The sequence below is a fragment of the Rana temporaria genome, chromosome 3 (assembly GCF_905171775.1).
Source record: "Rana temporaria chromosome 3, aRanTem1.1, whole genome shotgun sequence".
Lineage (NCBI taxonomy): Eukaryota > Metazoa > Chordata > Amphibia > Anura > Ranidae > Rana > Rana temporaria.
This window is the reverse complement of record NC_053491.1, coordinates 13,199,598-13,217,744: the sequence shown is the minus strand read 5'-3', so window position 1 is coordinate 13,217,744 and position 18,147 is coordinate 13,199,598. Positions and strand designations below refer to the sequence as shown.

General features: G+C 47.6%; 1 protein-coding gene across 3 annotated transcripts in view; it reads right to left on the bottom strand.

Annotated features, from left to right (window-relative positions):
* MEGF11 (multiple EGF like domains 11) overlaps positions 1 to 18,147 on the bottom strand; it is a 766,818-nt gene that overhangs the window by 275,905 nt on the left and 472,766 nt on the right. For all 3 annotated transcript variants that reach the window (XM_040342265.1, XM_040342267.1, XM_040342266.1), the window contains exon 9: positions 6,466 to 6,678. In XM_040342265.1, the coding sequence (XP_040198199.1) occupies positions 6,466 to 6,678 (213 nt within the window). The remainder of the gene's footprint in view (positions 1 to 6,465; positions 6,679 to 18,147) is intronic.

The window sequence follows — 18,147 nt, the reverse complement described above, 5'->3', positions numbered from 1 at the left end:
CCCCTCTGACTCTCGCCCGCCACTGAGTCTAATAACATACATTCATGCATTGCACGAATGTATGTTATAGCTGCCGCTGGTCTATTCAGAGATGGCCGGAACTTGAGCGCCGGCCACCTGAATAACAGCAGCTGGTTGGCTGTGCGGAAGTGCCGCTGCTGGCTCTGAGAGGCTTTCCGAGTACAGCCCTCGTCTCCCGGATGTCTTACCCTCGGAACGTACGGGGGTGCGTTCCTTGGATAAGACTGACGGCCGTCTCAGCCAATCAGGTTCCCCGATTCTGGTTATCGGTAACCTGATTGGCTGAAGCATCACCAAGGCGGGAGAAGACATCGAGGGACTTGGAAGGAGTAAGGTAAGTGCATTTTACAGGGCACAGCGGCGATAATGGGCACAGAAGCGACAAAGGGCACAGTGGCATCAATAGGCACAGTGGTGACAAAGGGCACAGTGGTGACAATGGGCACAGTGGCAACAATTAAAGGGCACAGTGACATGCACAGTGGCAATAATGGGCACAGTGGCGACAATTAAAGGGCACGGTGGTGACAATTGGCACAGTTGACGACAATTGAGGGGCAGAGTGGCTGCGTTGGATGGCATAGCACAGTGGTGACAATTGATGGCACAGTGGCTGTGTTTGATGGCATGGCACAGTGGCTGCGTTTGATGGCATGGCACAGTGACTGCGTTTGATGGCATGGCACAGTGACTGCGTTTGATGGCATGGCACAGTGGTGCGAATTGATGGCATAGTGACTGCATTTGATGGCATGGCACGGTGGTGACAATTGATGGCACAGTGGCTGCGTTTGATGGCATGGCACAGTGATGCGAATTGATGGCATAGTGACTGCATTTCATGGCATGGCACAGTGGTGACAATTGATGGCACAGTGGCTGCGTTTGATGGCATGGCACAGTGGTGACAATTGATGGCACAGTGGCTGCGTTTGATGGCATGGCACAGTGACTGCATTTGATGGCATGGCACAGTGACTGCGTTTGATGGCATGGCACAGTGGTGACAATTGATGGCACAGTGACTGCGTTTGATGGCATGGCACAGTGGTGACAATTGATGGCAAAGTGACTGCATTTGATGGGCACAGTGAGGCTGCAAATTTTTTTTTTTTTTTTTTCGTTTGCGCCCCCCCCAAAATTTTTGAGCACCACTGCTTAGATTGTAAGCTGTCATGAGCAGGGCCCTTGTAACCCTGCGGTATTGAATTGTATTGTAACTGCACTTTGTGTATGATAATAATAATACTGAAAATAATATACTGTATTATGACATTATTATATGTTATCAAGCCAGGAGTTAAGCAGGACATTCATGTGGCTTTGCATGAAATTTTGGAAGCCAATTGTTCAGATTTTGAACCCGGGCCCTGTGGCTTTTAGTTGCGCCTCGGCATCTAATTATTTTTATAAAAGAAGATTCATTTTTTTGTCCTCCATGCCCATCCACTGTACGTCTCTATGCCCATCCACTGTACGTCTCTATGGGCAGCCTCATGTAATTGGAACAACGCTTTTCAACGTGTCGGTTTGATTTTTTTTGCCAGGCGTTTCCGTTAACTGTTGTGATCTGTTTAATTCAGATTCTGCAGAGCAACGTTACACTGCATATATATATATATATCGTCTTTTTAATGTTTTTAAATATGAATGTAAAAGAGACCGTGGCCCGGATTCAGAAAGAAGAAACAACGGCGTATCTCCTGATACGCCGTCGTATCTCTGAGTCTGGCCGGTCGCATCTATGCGGCTGATTCATAGAATCAGGTTACGCATAGATCTCCCTAAGATCCGACAGGTGTAAGTGACTTACACCGTCAGATCTTAGGCTGCAATCTCACGCTGGCCACTAGGTGGCGCGTCCGTTTGTATACGCAAGGAATATGCAAATGAGGAGTTACGCCGATTCAGAAACGAGCGACCGCCCGGCGCTTTTTTTTACGTTGTTTGCGATCGGCTTTTTCCGGCGTATAGTTACCCCTGCTATATGCGGCGTATCCTAATTTAAGTATGGCCGTCGTTCCCGGGTCGAATTTTGAATTTTTTACGTCGTTTGCGTAAGTCGTTCGCGAATACGGATGGACGTAATTTACGTTCACGTCGAAACCAATGACGTCCTAGCGACGTCATTTAGAGCAATGCACGCTGGGAAATTTTACGGACGGCGCATGCGCAGTTCATTCGGCGCAGGGACGCGCCTGATTTTAATTTTACACGCCCCCTACCCGCGGAATTTGAATTCCGCCGGGGGGTTTACGATACGCCGCCGCAAATTTACAGGCAAGTGCTTTCTGAATAAAGCACTTGCCTCAAAAATTGCGGCGGCGTATCGTAATTGAGATAGGTTACATGGATTTAAAGATCCGCTAACCTATCTGAATCTAGCCCCAGCTCATGGTGAACCATCCTTATGTATAATATTCCATTGGTTTACGAGTGACGCGGTTAACAATAATGAGCAACTTAAAAAAAAAAAAAAATCTGACTTGGTTTGCGAGTGTTGTCTTACAAAACTAACAGAATTCAAGCTAATGGTGGCGTGCAGTACCACATTTGGCCAGAGGTGCGGGGGGCGCCGGAGCCGAGCAGAACCGATCGGGGCAATTCGGAAATACTTCAGAAAAAATACTCCGTTCCCGAGCCTGAGGTTTTTCCGAGTTCAGCCGAGCTGTTCCAGAGCCTTTCGGAGTACAGTGGAACCTCGGATTGCGAGTAACGCGGTTAACGAGCGTTTTGCAATACGAGCGCTGTATTTAGAAAAATCCTAACTCGGTTTGCTGTGTTGTCTCGCAAAATCAGCAGGATTCAGGCCAAAGCGGTGTGCAGTACCGCGTTTGGCCTGAGGTGGGGGGGGGGCGCCGGAGCCGAACGGCGCCGATCGTAGCCGTTTCGGAAGTACTCGGAAAGACATGGGAATACTCAGTTCCTGAGCCTTTCTTAGGTTTGCCAAGGTCAGCTGAGCGGTCCTCTGTCCTTTCCGGCTGTTTCCGAGGCTCTCCGGCGCCCCCCCACCTCTGGCCACATGGGGTATTGCATGCCATTGAAGTCAATGTGGAACAAATTATTTTAGTTTCCATTGACTACTATGGGGAAACTCGCTTTGATATGCGAGTACTTTGGATTACGAGCATTCTCCTGGAACGGATTATGCTTGTAATCCGAGGTTCCACTATATTTCTGAGGCTGTCTGGCGCCCTCCCCCATCTCTGGCCACATGCGGTATTGCATGCCATAGAAGTCAATGTGGAATGAATTATCTTTGTTTCCATTGACTTCTATGGGGAAACTCACTTTGATATGCGAGTGCTTTGGATTACGAGCGTTCTCCTGGAACGGATTATGCTCGTAATCCAAGGTTCCACTGTACTGTATATTATGAAAGGCCTATTAAAAGCAATAGGCTGTCTACGCCAGCCATTCTAAACCAAGGTTACTGTGAAACCTTAAGGTTCCTTCAGAGGAGGCTTAGGGTTCCTTCAGCTGGGACCGATTGACCTCCCATCTGATGCCGATGCCTGACTAATTCCAAGGCCAACGCCACTTGGCAGAACCAGCAGCATGGCACCAAAGTCTTTTTGGTTTTCTGTAATGGTTGCATTCTGTTCATCACTATAACAAGGGTTTTCTTTACACTGACTACCAAAGAAAGGAGAATTTTTCCCATTGCCCCTAATGAATTCGTTTTCGTAAGGACTTCCGGAGCTGTGAGAATTATTTCAAGGGTTCCTCTGGAGAAAAAGTCTCCAAACTTTCAAAAAAAAGGGCCAGTTTGCTGTCCATCAGAGTTTATGGGGGCTAGACTGTGGGAGTGGGAGTAGACAATATCTCAGGCTTGAGGAATTATGCGCCATTATTGGTGTGAGTGGAAAGAATAATGCCCCATTGTTGGTATCGGTGGGCTGAATAGTGTTCCACTGATGGTCTCAGTGGAAGGAATGGTGCTTCAGCACCCCGAACCCAAGGTCAATCCCCAGACTTGGGGGCACCCTCAAAGGCCACTGACAACCTCCACAGCACTACATCTCCATCTTCCACCAGACTTCCCCTGCTGGCATGACTCATGCCTATTTATAAGGTGGCCTGCCCTCTGCCAGCCCTTTACTGGAGATTGGCTGACGACCTCATCAATATGCCAAGCAGCTCCACCTAACCTCCGCCCACTATGTCTAGAACATTCTGCAATGTCGATCAGACTTTAGGGGGGCTAGACTGTGGGAGTGGGAGTAGACAATGTGTCAGGCTTGGTGGTCATTGGGAGTAAAAAAATAAAATAGCGCCTTGTGGTCAGGAGGATAGTATCCCATCACTGGTATTAGGGCCCAATCGTTTATATCAGTGAGGGGAATTATGTGCCATTATTGGTGTCAGTGGTAAGAATAATGCCCCATAATTAGTGTTGGTGGGATGAACAGTGCTCCACTGTTGGTGTCAGTGGAAGGGATGGTGCCTCATTGTTGGTATCGATAGGCTGAATAGTGCTCCACCGATGGTGTCAGTGAAAGGAATGGTGCCTCATTGTTGGTATTGGTAGGTTGAATAATTCTCCATCGATGGTGTCAGTGGAAGGGATGGTGCCTCATTATTGGTCGCAGCACCCAAGCCCTAGCCCAAGGTCACTCCCCAGACTAGAGGGCACCCTCAAGGGCCACTGACAGCCTCCACAGCACTATATCTCCATCTTCCACCCGACTACCCCTGCTAGCATGACTCATGTCTATTCAGGAGGTGGCCTGCCCTCTGCCAGCCCTTCACTGGGGATTGGCTGAGGACCTCATCAATATGGCAAGCAGCTCCTCCTAACCTCCACCCACTATGTCTAGAACATTCTCCAATGTCTATCAGACTTTAGGGGGGCTAGGCTGTGGGAGTAGGCAATGTCTCAAGCTTGGTGGTCATCGGGAGTAAAAAAACAAAATAGCGCCTTGTGGTCAGGAGGATAGTATCCCATCATTGGTATTAGGGCCCAATCGTTTATATCAGTGAGAGGAATTATGTGCCATTATTGGTGTCAGTGGTAAGAATAATGTCCCATAGTTAGTGTTGGTGGGATGAACAGTGCTCCACTGTTGGTGTCAGTGGAAGGAATGGTGCCTCATTGTTGGTATCGATAGGCTGAATAGTGCTCCACTGATGGTGTCAGTGGAAGGAATGGTGCCTCATTGTTGGTCGCAGCACCCGAGCCCTGGCCCAAGGTCAATCCCCAGACTAGGGGACACCCTCAAGGGCCACTGACAGCCTCCACAGCACTATTTCTCCATCTTCCACCAGACTGCCCTTGCTGGCATGACTCATGCCTATTTATAAGGTGGCCTGCCCTTACTGGAGATTGGCTGAGGACCTCATCAATATGCCAAGCAGCTCCTCCTAACCTCCACCCACTATGTCTAGAACATTCTCCAATTTCCATCAGACATTAGGGGTACTAGACTGTGGGAGTGGGAGTAGGCAATGACTCAGGCTTGGAGGTCATTGGGAGTAAAAAAATAAAATAGCGCCTTGTGGTCAGGAGGATAGTAGCCCATCACTGGTATTAGGGCCCAATCGTTTATATCAGTGAGAGGAATTATGTGCCATTATTGGTGTCAGTGGTAAGAATAATGTCCCATAGTTAGTGTTGGTGGGATGAACAGTGCTCCACTGTTGGTGTCAGTGGAAGGAATTGTGCCTCATTGTTGGTATCGATGGGCTGAATAGTGCTCCACTGATGGTGTCAGTGGAAGGAATGGTGCCTCATTGTTTTTTGCAGCACCCGAGCCCTGGCCCAAGGTCAATACCTAGACTAGGGGGCACCCTCAAGGGCCTCCACAGCACTATATCTCCATCTTCCACCCGACTGCCCCTGCTGGCATAACTCATGCCTATTTATAAGGTGGCCCGCCCTCTGCCAGCCCTTCACTGGGGATTGGCTGAGGACCTCATCAATATGCCAAGCAGCTCCTCCCAACCCACTATGTCTAGAACATTCTCCAATGTCCCAGAAAATAGGGGGAGGCATCAGAGAGGCTGCTAGGATGAGTCCCCCAGCCCTGAGTCACTGAGCCCTGACCCAGATTCATAGCTTAGGCTTAGCCCTAAGCTCAAATAATTTTTTACCTACACTAACAACAAACCTATCTACATCTAGCACACATAATAGAGGGTGCTACACCAGCTTTAGACTTCCTGCATGTGATATTTAAGAAAACCTGTATGGGGAGAAACATGTTAGTAGCCATTGTTGACCTTTACAAATGCTAGTCTCTGGCTTTAACCTATTTCCATTCATTGATCTTGAAAAAGTATGCAGCCAGTGAAGTTAGAGCTCCTGCCCAGCATATTTAATTGAAGCCACTGGATCAGTAAGGCGGCTAGTACCGTGTATTCAGTGGGAAAGGTCAGCAATGGAAACTCAGGTCAGCTTTACTTCCAGAACTCAGAAATAATTGTAGAACGCACAGTCCATACCTGCGGGTGTTGGTCAGGTTACAGGGGCAGTTCTTGTTACACTTGAGGCCGTAGAGTCCTTCTGCGCACACTCGCTCCTCACAGAGGATGCCCTTAAAGCCCGGCTCACACAAGCAGGCCCCATTGATGTGGTAACACTTGGCGCCGTTCTGACAGTCGCACCGTTCTGCACATTGGTAACCATATGTACCTATGGGACACTCCTCCTGGCACCTGCGGAGTACAGAACGAAAAAAAGAGTTAATGGCATGGGAACAGTGTCATTGCTCTTTCTATTGGATCAATGGGGTTGATTTACTGAAGTCAAATAGAGTGTTCACTTTGCAAGAGAATTTGCACTTATTTTAGTGAATGAGGTGAAGCTCTGCTGGCTTTCAACATCCAGTCACGTGCACGTAAAATATACTATGTTATGTCAAAAGTATTAGGACACCTGTCTTTACAAACAAAGTAGTTGCAATAGGTATCAGTTTTTAGTTTCCCCATTTTTCAGGTATCAGTAATTGGTATCGGCGAGTGCTAATGAAAAAAAAAGTATCAGTACTCGTTGAAAAAAATAAAAAAAAAGTTATAGATTTATTCCTAGTTTCTTTTAATGAGAATTTTCACCACATTCACTGAGCTAAGTGTAATTTCCTTTGTAAAGTGGAAAGCCTGTTTGTCTTTAGTAAATAAACCTGAATATATTTTTGAAATACAATAAAAGCTTGTACAGTTTTTTTTTGAACCTCATCATATGAAGTGATTATCCTCATCTTACTGATAAATCTACAACTACAGAAGCCCTGGAACCAAATAGCTAGATTCAGGATGGCGAGCGCATACTTGCGGCGGCGTAGCTTATGGCATTTAGGCTACGCCACCTTAAGTTAGCGGTGCAAGTACATGATTCACAATGTACTTGCCTGCTAAGTTACGGCGGCGTAGCCTAAAGCGGGGGCGGGCGTAAAGGGCGCCTAATTCAAATTCGGCTGAGGGGGAGTGTTTTATGATAATGAGGCTTGACCCGACGTGATTGATGTTTTTTTGGAACTGCGCATGCACCGTGCGCCTACATTTCCCAGTGTACATTGCGGCTAAGTCCGCCACACAGGCCTATTGATTTCGACGTGGACGTAACAACGTAAAATCCCTATTCACGGACGACTTACGCAAACGACGTAAAATTTTCGAATTTCGAAGCGGGACTGACGGCCATACTTTAACATTACTATTCCAACTATTTGATGGAATAACTTTAGGCCTGATAATGCGTTACGTAAACGGCGTATCTGTACTGCGGCGGCCGGGCGTACGTTTGTGAATAGGCGTAAGTAGTGATTTACATATTCTACGCCGACCGCAATGGAAGCGCCACGTAGCGGTCAGCCTAAAAATTACACTTTAGGATACGAGGGTGTAAGACACTTACGCCGCTCTTATCTGAGCCTAATTTAAGCGTATCTGGTTACCAGAATACGCTTAAATTAGCGCGGGGCGCACATTCAGACTTAGGCTGGCGTATCTACTGATACGCCAGCCTAAGTCTCTCTGAATCTAGCTAAAAGTCTAAATCCTACCGAGATCCGAGCTGATTACAGAATAAGACTCGTTTTTTTTTTTTGGAGGACCTCTTACCCCGCGCCTGACCCGACTTCCCACGTCCTCCGTGCTCTCAGAGGTGAGAAAGAACATATAAAACAGTGTCAACGAGGTCTAAATAAGATAGATAATAATGAGAGCATTGCTGGCTTAGGGAAGTAAAATGGGCCACCAAAGGTTTTCTATGTCATTTCTGGATACAATCCTAACCATGTGCACTTACTAACATAATGGAACTGGTATGGAAATGGAGGCGGAGTGCTGGTTATGGTTACTGATGAATTATTATTATTATTATTATTATTTTTATATATATATATATATATATATATATATATATATATATATATATATATGTATATATATACACATTTTATTCTATTGGTTTTGCAAAACAGAAGACAAAAGGTGTAACTAGAACCTTCTGGGCCTCGGTGCAAGAAGTCATGAAGGGCCCCCCCTAGTCCCCAACCGGGGCCCGTCCCACTGATCACAGGGCATTTTGCTTCCATCGTGGGACCCTTTATTACGGTCCTGCAGCGGGCCACCTTCCTGCCATCTTGGTGTCCCCCCCACAGTGCCCAGTTGCAACTGCATCCTTTGTGACCCTGGTAGTTCCGCCACTGGTGTCAGCAGTGGGGCAGATTCAGGTAGCTTTTACGGCGGCGTATCTCCAGATACGCCGCCGTAATTTGAAATCTGCGCCGGCGTATCGTTACGCCGATTCTCAAAGGCAGATACGTTTAAAAAATAGGCTTCCTCCGCCGACGTAACTTGAATGCGGCGGCGTATAATTGTGTGCAATATTATGTTGACCGCTAGGGGCGCTTCCGTTGTAGAATATGCAAATTACCTAGTTACGTCGATTCACGAACGTACGTGCGCCCGGCGGTAGTTTTTTACGTTGTTTGCGTAAGGCTTTTTCAGCGTAACGTTGCTCCTGCTATTAGGAGGCGCAGCCAATGTTAAGTATGGACGTCGTTCCCGCTTCGAAATGTGCATTTTTTACGTTGTTTGCGTAAGTCGTTCGCGAATAGGGCTGGACGTAATTTACGTTCACGTCCAAACCAATACGTCGTTGCGGCATACTTGAGAGCAATGCACACTGGGATATGTACACGGACGGCGCATGCCCCGTTCGTAAAACACGTCGATCACGTCAGGTCAGCACACATTAGCATAAAACACGCCCCCCTTCCACATTTGAATTACGCGGGCTTACGCCGGCCCCATTTACGCTACGCCGCCGCAACTTACGGAGAAAGTGCCTTGTGAATACTGCACTTGCTGCTGTAAGTTGCGTCGGCGTAAATACAATACGCTGCGCCGCCGTAACTAGGCGCGCAGGTACCTGAATCTGCCCCATTGTTTTCTTTTTTTTTTTTTCTATTACTTCTCTGGGGACAACCCAAACATTTTGATTTTCTTTTACTTTAATTTTCAATGATAATAGTAATCAGGACAAATAGAGTGGAGGAATCTCCCCAATGGGGACACCGTGTTCTAATCCCTCTCCACTCCATCCAAAACGAAAGTGTTGCCTTTAGTTATACTTTAACCGCTTGCATACTTACATGCAACGGCAATGCAATTCTGCTGCGCTGAAATACGTAGGTACATGATCCAGAAATTTCTGGGTGGGGGGGGCGCATGCGCACGTGCCACTGGCGACCCGTCGGTGCTGTGATTATTATATACAGCAGATGCTGATCAGCGGGTGCCAGCCAATGGATGACGGCCGGCACCCACCGATCGTGAGGAAGACACACAGGACAGAGCTCTGCATACAGAATGTAAACAAGGCAGAGCTCTGTCCTGTCAGTGGGGAAGTAATAGATTTTCTTTCCCCGCAAAGCAGGGAGCAAAATCCATCATTTCCCCTAGTAAAAGCACCTCCCACAGTGCACACAAACTCTGGTTAGGCACACAGAACAAAATATGTAACAATATATATTGGCCTAAATCAGTGGTCTTCAAACTGCGGCCCTGGGGCCAGATGCGGCCCTTTGCTTGCCTGGATCCGGCCCTTGAGGCTCTTTCTACTGACACCAACAATGGGGCCCATAAATCCTCCCACTGTCACCAACAATGGGGCCCATAAATCCTCCCACTGTCACCAACAATGGGGCCCATAAATCCTCCCACTGTCACCAACAATGGGGCCCATAAATCCTCCCACTGTCACTAACAATAGGGTCATAAATCCTCCCACTGTCACCAACAATGGGGTCATAAATGCTCCCACTGTCACCAACAATGGGGCCCATAAATCCTCCCACTGTCACCAACAATGGGGTCATAAATCCTCCCACTGTCACCAACAATGGGGCCAAAAATCCTCCCACTGTCAAACAATGGGGCCTAGATCCTCCCACTGTCACCAACAATGAGGCCCATAAATCCTCCCACTGTCACCAAACAATGGGGCATAAATCCTCCCACTGTCACCAACAATGGGGTCATAAATCCTCCCACTGTCACCAACAATGAGGCCCATAAATCCTTCCACTGTCACTAACAGGGGGGCCTAGATCCTCCTACTGTCACCAACAATGGGGCCAAAAATCCTCCCGCTGTCACCAACAATGGGGCCAAAAATCCTCCCACTGTCACCAACAATGAGGCCCATAAATCCTTCCACTGTCACCAACAATGGGGCCCATAAATCCTCCCACTGTCACCAACAACGGGGTCATAAATCCTCCCACTGTCACCAACAATGAGGCCCATAAATCCTCCCACTGTCACCAACAATGAGGCCCATAAATCCTTCCACTGTCACCAACAACGGGGTCATAAATCCTCCCACTGTCACCAACAATGAGGCCCATAAATCCTTCCACTGTCACCAACAATGGAGTCATAAATCCTCCCACTGTCACCAACAATGGTGTCATAAATCCTCCCACTGTCACCAACAATGAGGCCCATAAATCCTTCCACTGTCACCAACAATGGGGTCATAAATCCTCCCACTGTCACCAACAATGGGGCCAAAAATCCTCCTGCTGTCACCAACAATGGGGCCAAAAATCCTCCCACTGTCACCAACAATGGGGTCATAAATCCTCCCACTGTCACCAACAATGAGGCCCATAAATCCTCCCACTGTCACCAACAATGGGGCCAAAAACCCTCCCGCTGTCACCAACAATGGGGCCAAAAATCCTCCCACTGTCACCAACAATGGGGCCTAGATCCTCCCACTGTCACCAACAATGGTGTCATAAATCCTCCCGCTGTCACCAACAATGAGGCCCATAAATCCTCCCGCTGTCACCAACAATGGGGCCTAGATCCTCCCACTGTCACCAACAATGGGGTCATAAATCCTCCCACTGTCACCAACAATGGGGCCAAAAATCCTCCCGCTGTCACCAACAATGGGGCCAAAAATCCTCCCACTGTCACCAACAATGGGGTCATAAATCCTCCCACTGTCACCAACAATGAGGCCCATAAATCCTCCCACTGTCACCAACAATGGGGCCAAAAACCCTCCCGCTGTCACCAACAATGGGGCCAAAAATCCTCCCACTGTCACCAACAATGGGGCCTAGATCCTCCCACTGTCACCAACAATGGTGTCATAAATCCTCCCGCTGTCACCAACAATGAGGCCCATAAATCCTCCCGCTGTCACCAACAATGGGGCCCATAAATCCTCCCACTGTCACCAACAATGGGGCCCATAAATCCTCCCACTGTCACCAACAATGGGGCCCATAAATCCTCCCACTGTCACCAACAATGAGGCCCATAAATCCTCCCACTCTCACCAACAATGGGGTCATAGAATCAGGTTACGCATAGATCTCCCTAAGATCCGACAGGTGTAAGTGACTTACACCGTCGGATCTTAGGCTGCAATTCTAGGCTGGCCGCTAGGTGGCGATTTTATTGCGGTCGGCGTAGAACATGCAAATGAGTCGTTACGCCGATTCACGAACGTACGCTTTGCCCGTCGCTGTAAATTTACGTTGTTTCCGTAGAGATACGCGTCGTAAAGATAAAGCTGCCCCCTAGGTGGTCTAGCCAATGTTAAGTATGGCCGTCGTTCCCGCGTCGAAATTTGAAATTTCACGTCGTTTGCGTAAGTCGTCCGTGAATGGCGCTGGACGCCATTTACGTTAACGTCGAAACCAATGACGTCCTTGCGACGTCATTTAGCGCAATGCACGTCGGGAAATTTTAGGGACGGAGCATGCGCAGTACGTTCGGCGCGGGAACGCGCCTAATTTAAATGGTCCCCGCCCCATTTGAATTAGGCGGGCTTGCGCCGGGCGGATTTACGCTACGCCGCCGCAACTTTACAGGCAAGTGCTGTGTGAATCAAGCACTTGCCCGTAAAACTTGCGGCGGTGTAACGTAAATGTAATACGTTACGGCCCTGCAGAGTAAGCCGATTCTACCTGAATCTGGCCCATTGTTTTTTTATTTTTCCCAAAATCGTTGCTCTTTTTTTGCTTATAGCGCAAAAAAAAATAAAAAAATAAAACCGCAGAGGTGATCAAATACCACTAAAATAAATCTCTATTTGTGGGGGAAAAGGACGTGAGTTTTATTTGGGTACGGCGTTGTACGACAATTGTCGGTTAAAATAACGCAGTGCAAAAAAAATGGCCTGGTCATGTTGGGGGGGAGGGGGTAAATCTTCCAGAGGTTAAGTGGTTAATGAGGTTTTTATTTTATTTTTGCAGAAAAATAACGCCTTCTGCCTAGACTCTTTCTTCCTCCAGCGAGCGTCAGGAAGGCGGTCCCTCGTGTCGGAGACGCTACGTAGACATGACTATTTCTATATGAATTAGATTAGTCCTTATATAAACTCTGCTGCGCCTCGCTCCGGGGGGGGCCCCGCACACGCTCTCTATAAACAGAACTTTCTGTGCGTCTGAGGTATCGATGAGGGCTGTGTGTGTGTGCGGAGTATCAGACGCTGAGCCCTCCTCGGCCTCCCGCCGCCGCGCCGTGCCCGGCACACGAGCCCCGCTCATTCCGCCTGCCCAGGGAGTGCGACCGGCGCGGCTCACGCCTGCTGAGAACTGGCACAGATACACACAAATGGCTGCGTCTGACACCGCCAGCCAAAAGAAGGGGCAGCCGGGGACTCATGGTGATGTGTTAACTCTTTCAGTCGCGCCGTCGCCGACACCACCCCGGGCAGAAATGGATCGCCGGAGGATGAAAAAATAAATAAATTCTGCTTGTTACAATTTGCTACACTTTGCGCCTGAATATCTTTTTTTTTTTTTTTGCATAAAAGTAAAGAGGCGACAACAATTCTACGGCGGAGATGTTGCTACGATTGCAACAAAAACGCAGCTGGCATCTCCCGAAACAAGCGTTTTTGTGCACACAACACACAGAGAGGGCAGCCCGTTCATTTCAATGGCCCGCTCTATGTGCGATAAACACTTTTTTTTAGGCCGCATTCTTAACCACTTAAGACCCGGACCAATATGCAGGTTAAGGCCCTTGCCCCTTTTTGCGATTCGGCGCTGCGTCGCTTTAACTGACAATTGCGCGGTCGTGCGACGTGGCTCCCAAACAAAATTGGCATCTTTTTTTCCCCACAAATAGAGCTTACTTTTGGTGGTATTTGATCACCTCTGCGGTTTTTATTTTTTGCGCTATAAACAAAAATAGAGCGACAATTTTGAAGAAAATTCAATATTTTTTACTTTTTGCTATAATAAATATTCCCCAAAAATTTATAAAAAACATATTTTTTTTCCCTCAGTTTAGGCCGATGCGTATTCTTCTACATATTTTTGGTAAAAAAAATCGCAATAAGCGTTTATCGATTGGTTTGCGCAAAATTTATAGTGTTTACAAAATAGGGGATCGTTTTATGGCATTTTTATTAATATTTTTTTTTTTACTACTAATCGCGGCGATCTGCGATTTTTTTTTCCCTGACTGCAACATTATGGCGGACACATCGGACACATTTTTGGGACCATTGTCATTTTCACAGTGAAAAGTGCTATAAAAATGCACTGATTACTGTGAAAATGACAATTGCAGTTTATGAGTTAACCACTAGGGGGCACTGTAGGGGTTAAGTGTGATCTCATATGTGTTTCTAACTGTAGGGGGGCGGGGCTGGATGTGTGACGTGACTCATCGTCTTTCCCTATATCAGGGAACACACGATCAATGACAGCGCCACAGTGAAGAACGGGGAAGGTTTGTTTACACACACCTCTCCCTGTCCTTCAGCTCCGGTGACCGTTCGTGGGACACCGGCGGCGATCGGGTCCCGCGGGCGCGGTCACGGAGCTTCAGGTCGGCGGCACGCTGGGCTCTTAAAGGGGACGTACAGGTACGTGATTGTGCCCAGCCGTGCCATTCTGCCAACGTATATCGGCGTGAAGGGGTCCTTAAGTGGTTAAATGGGCGTCTCCCATTTTTAAAATTCCCAGAGTAAAATAACACATTTGGCCACTAGAGGGAGCCAAGTATTACAGGAAACTCCTGGGATACTAAGCTCCTTCTAGTGGCCAAATGTGGTATTTTCTGTTTTTAACCGCTTCCATACCGGACCTATTCTGACACTTCTCTCTAACATGCAAAAATCATAATTTTTTTTGCTCCAAAAATTACTCAGAACCCCCTGTTTTTTTTTTAAGCAGACACCCTAGGGAATAAAATGGCGGTCATTGCAACTTTTTATCTCGCAAAGTTTCATGAATTAAAAAAATAACAAACCAGTAAAGTTAGCCCAGTCTTTTTGTATAATGTGAAAGATGATGTTACGCCGAGCAAATAGATACCTAACTTGTCACGCTTTAAAATTGCGCACACTCGTCAAACGCGCCAAACTTCAGTACTTAAAAATCTCCATAGGCGACGTTTCAATTTTTTTTTACAGGTTACCAGTTTAGAGTTACAGAGGAGGTCTAGCACTAGAATTGTTGCACGCGCTCTAACGCACGCGGCAACACCTCACATGTGTGGTTTGAACGGCGTTTACATATGTGGGCGGGACTTGCGTGTGTGTTCGCTTCTGAGCGCGAGCTACTGGGGACGGGGGCGTTTTAAATTCAAAAATATATATATATATATATATATATATATATATATATATTATTTTTTTTACTTAATTTTTTTAAATTTTTGCATTTTTTTTACATTTTAATTTTTTTGATCACTTTTATTCCTATTACAAGGAATGTAAACATCCCTTGTAATAGGAATCAGTGTGACAGGTCCTCTTTATGGAGAGATGGTCAATAAGACCCTCACATCTCTCCTCCAGGCTGGAAATGTTGATATTGTGGAAAAAAAAAATCACTGATCACATGCCGACAGCCACGATCGCGGCTTTGTTTACTTCTGGGTACCCGGGTGTGACGTCATAACGTCGCACCCAAGCCTCCGACGGTCATAGAGATGACTGGGGACCATCTGGTCACCAGTCATCTCTATGCTTCTCATCCGGAGATGGCCGATCGTTTCTCTGATCCCCGATGGCACGGGAGAGCCCGGAGAAGCACCGGATGGCGGCGGGAGGGGGGGGGACGTCCCCTCCTGTCACCTATAAGAACGATCAAGCGGCGGAACAGCCTCTATGATCATTCTAAAAACCCCCTTTAACAAGGCGGCCTCCAGATCCTGCTCTTTAATAGTTAAGGGGGCGGGGGCCACCCGGTGATGTCACCTGGTGAACCCGCCCCCTTGTGACGTCATTGACTGAGGGCATGCTGAGTCATTGATGTCACAAGGGGTGGGGTCACCGATATTCACTGGTTGTTAGGGGGGGCTCCGCTCCTAAGACAGTTCTCTTAACGCTGCCTGAGCACAGCAGCGTTAAGGTCCCCTGTCCCTCAAAACTGGGGTAAAGCATTGGGTAAGTTAGGCAGCCGCGAGGCCCCCTGTGAGTGCGAGGTCTTAGGCGACCGCCAAATTTGTCTAATTAAAGAGCCGCCTCTGAAGGTAAGACTTAAAGCGGGGGTTCACCCTATTAATAAAAAAAAAAAAAAATTTTTCCTCTAGCATAAAATTCGGCATAGTAGCGCGAGCTACAGTATGCCTGTCTTTATTTTTTTAGTCCCGTACTCACTGTGTAATCGTAGAGACAAGATTCCGACTCCCCTCGGTGATTGACGGCCGGCTCTGGCACGTCACGCTTCTCCGGAAATAGCCGAAATAGGACTTGGCGCTTCACGGCGCCTGCGCATAGTCTGTGCACAGGCGCCGTATAGCGCCGTGAAGAGCCGAGACCTGTTCCGGCTGTCTTCGGGGAGCGTGACGTGCCAGAGCCGGCCGTCAATCACCTTCCCTCTCCATAGGAACGCCCATTCCCCGCGGGGAGTCGGAATCTTGTCTCTACGATTACACTGTGAGTACGGGGATAAAAAAATAAAGACAGGCATACTGTAGCTCGCGCTACTATGCCTCATTTTATGCTAAAAAGATGTTAATAAGGGTGAACCACCGCTTTAAAAAGCAAAGGTCGGTAAAGGACTTAAACGAAAATTCCGTATTTTGCCACTAGAGGGAGCGAACTGTTTTTGAAAAAAAAATGCTATGACACTCATCTCCGTCTAGTGGCCAAATGCGGTATTTTTTGTTTTTAAATCAATGATTTACATTCGAACAACACAGGATATAGCCTAATTACATTTGTTTTGTTTTTTTTGTTACGTTCACACAGAACGAATGCACTTAACCTGAGCGAATGGCTGTCCAAGTTTTTTTTTATATATATATATAAATAATCCCCTAAGGCCCCTTTCACATGGGGCGGACCCCACCAAGAGGAATCTGTCCGCTGATCCACACTGAGCAGCAGAATGGCTTGACCGCGTTCTTTCCGCTTATGCAGACACAGCCCACCCTCTATAGCAGCGGTCTCCAAACTGCGGCCTGGGGGCCAGATGCGGCCCTTTGCTTGCTTTTATCTGGCCCTTGCTTGGGGCACTATTTCATTCACTGATACCAACAATGGGGCACAATTTCTTCTACTGACACCAACAATTTGGCCCAATGACACGATCGATGGGACGCACATCCTCTAAACGACACCAACGACGGGGCACAAGTCCTCCCAATGACATCAGTGACGGGGTACAATTCTTCCCAATTACACCAACAATGGGGCCCAATGACACCAACGATGGGGCCCAATGACACCAACAATGGGGCCCAATGACACCAACGATGGGGCCCAATGACACCAACAATGGGGCCCAATGACACAAACGATGGGGCCCAATAACACCAACGATGGGGCCCAATGACACCAACAATGGGGCCCAATGACACAAACGACGGGGCCCAATGACACAAACGACGGGGCCCAATGACACAAACGACGGGGCCCAATGACACAAACGACGGGGCCCAATGACACAAACGATGGGGCCCAATGACACCAACGTTGGGGCCCAATGACACAAATGATGGGGCCCAATGACACAAATGATGGGGCCCAATGACACAAATGATGGGGCCAAATGACACAAATGATGGGGCCCAATGACACAAATGATGGGGCCCAATGACACAAATGATGGGGCCCAATGACACAAATGATGGGGCCCAATGACACAAACGATGGGGCCCAATGACACCAACAATGGGGCCCAATGACACAAACGATGGGGTCCAATGACACAAACGATGGGGCCCAATGACACCAACGATGGGGCCCAATGACACCAACAATGGGGCCCAATGACACCAACAATGGGGCCCAATGACACAACGTTGGGACACAATTCCTCACAATGACACCAAAAATGGGGCACAGTTTCTTTCAATTACACCAACAATGGGTATATTTCTCCTACTGACACCAACAATGGGACACAATTCTTCCCAATGACACAAACAATGGCACTCAATTCCTCCCAATGACATTAGTGATGTCAGCCATGTAAAAAAAACCTTGTCGCGTTTCAACCCGTGCAGATGTGGTCTTCTTCAGGGGAAGAGTTTATTTTATGGGAATACATCAAACAGCTCAAGATTCAAAAATGTATTTCATCATGCGCAAGCTTATATATATATATATGCACACAATAATAAATTAAAAAGACCACAACTGCACAGGTCGAAACGCGTCGATTGGTTAATACGGGCGGGGAACATTAC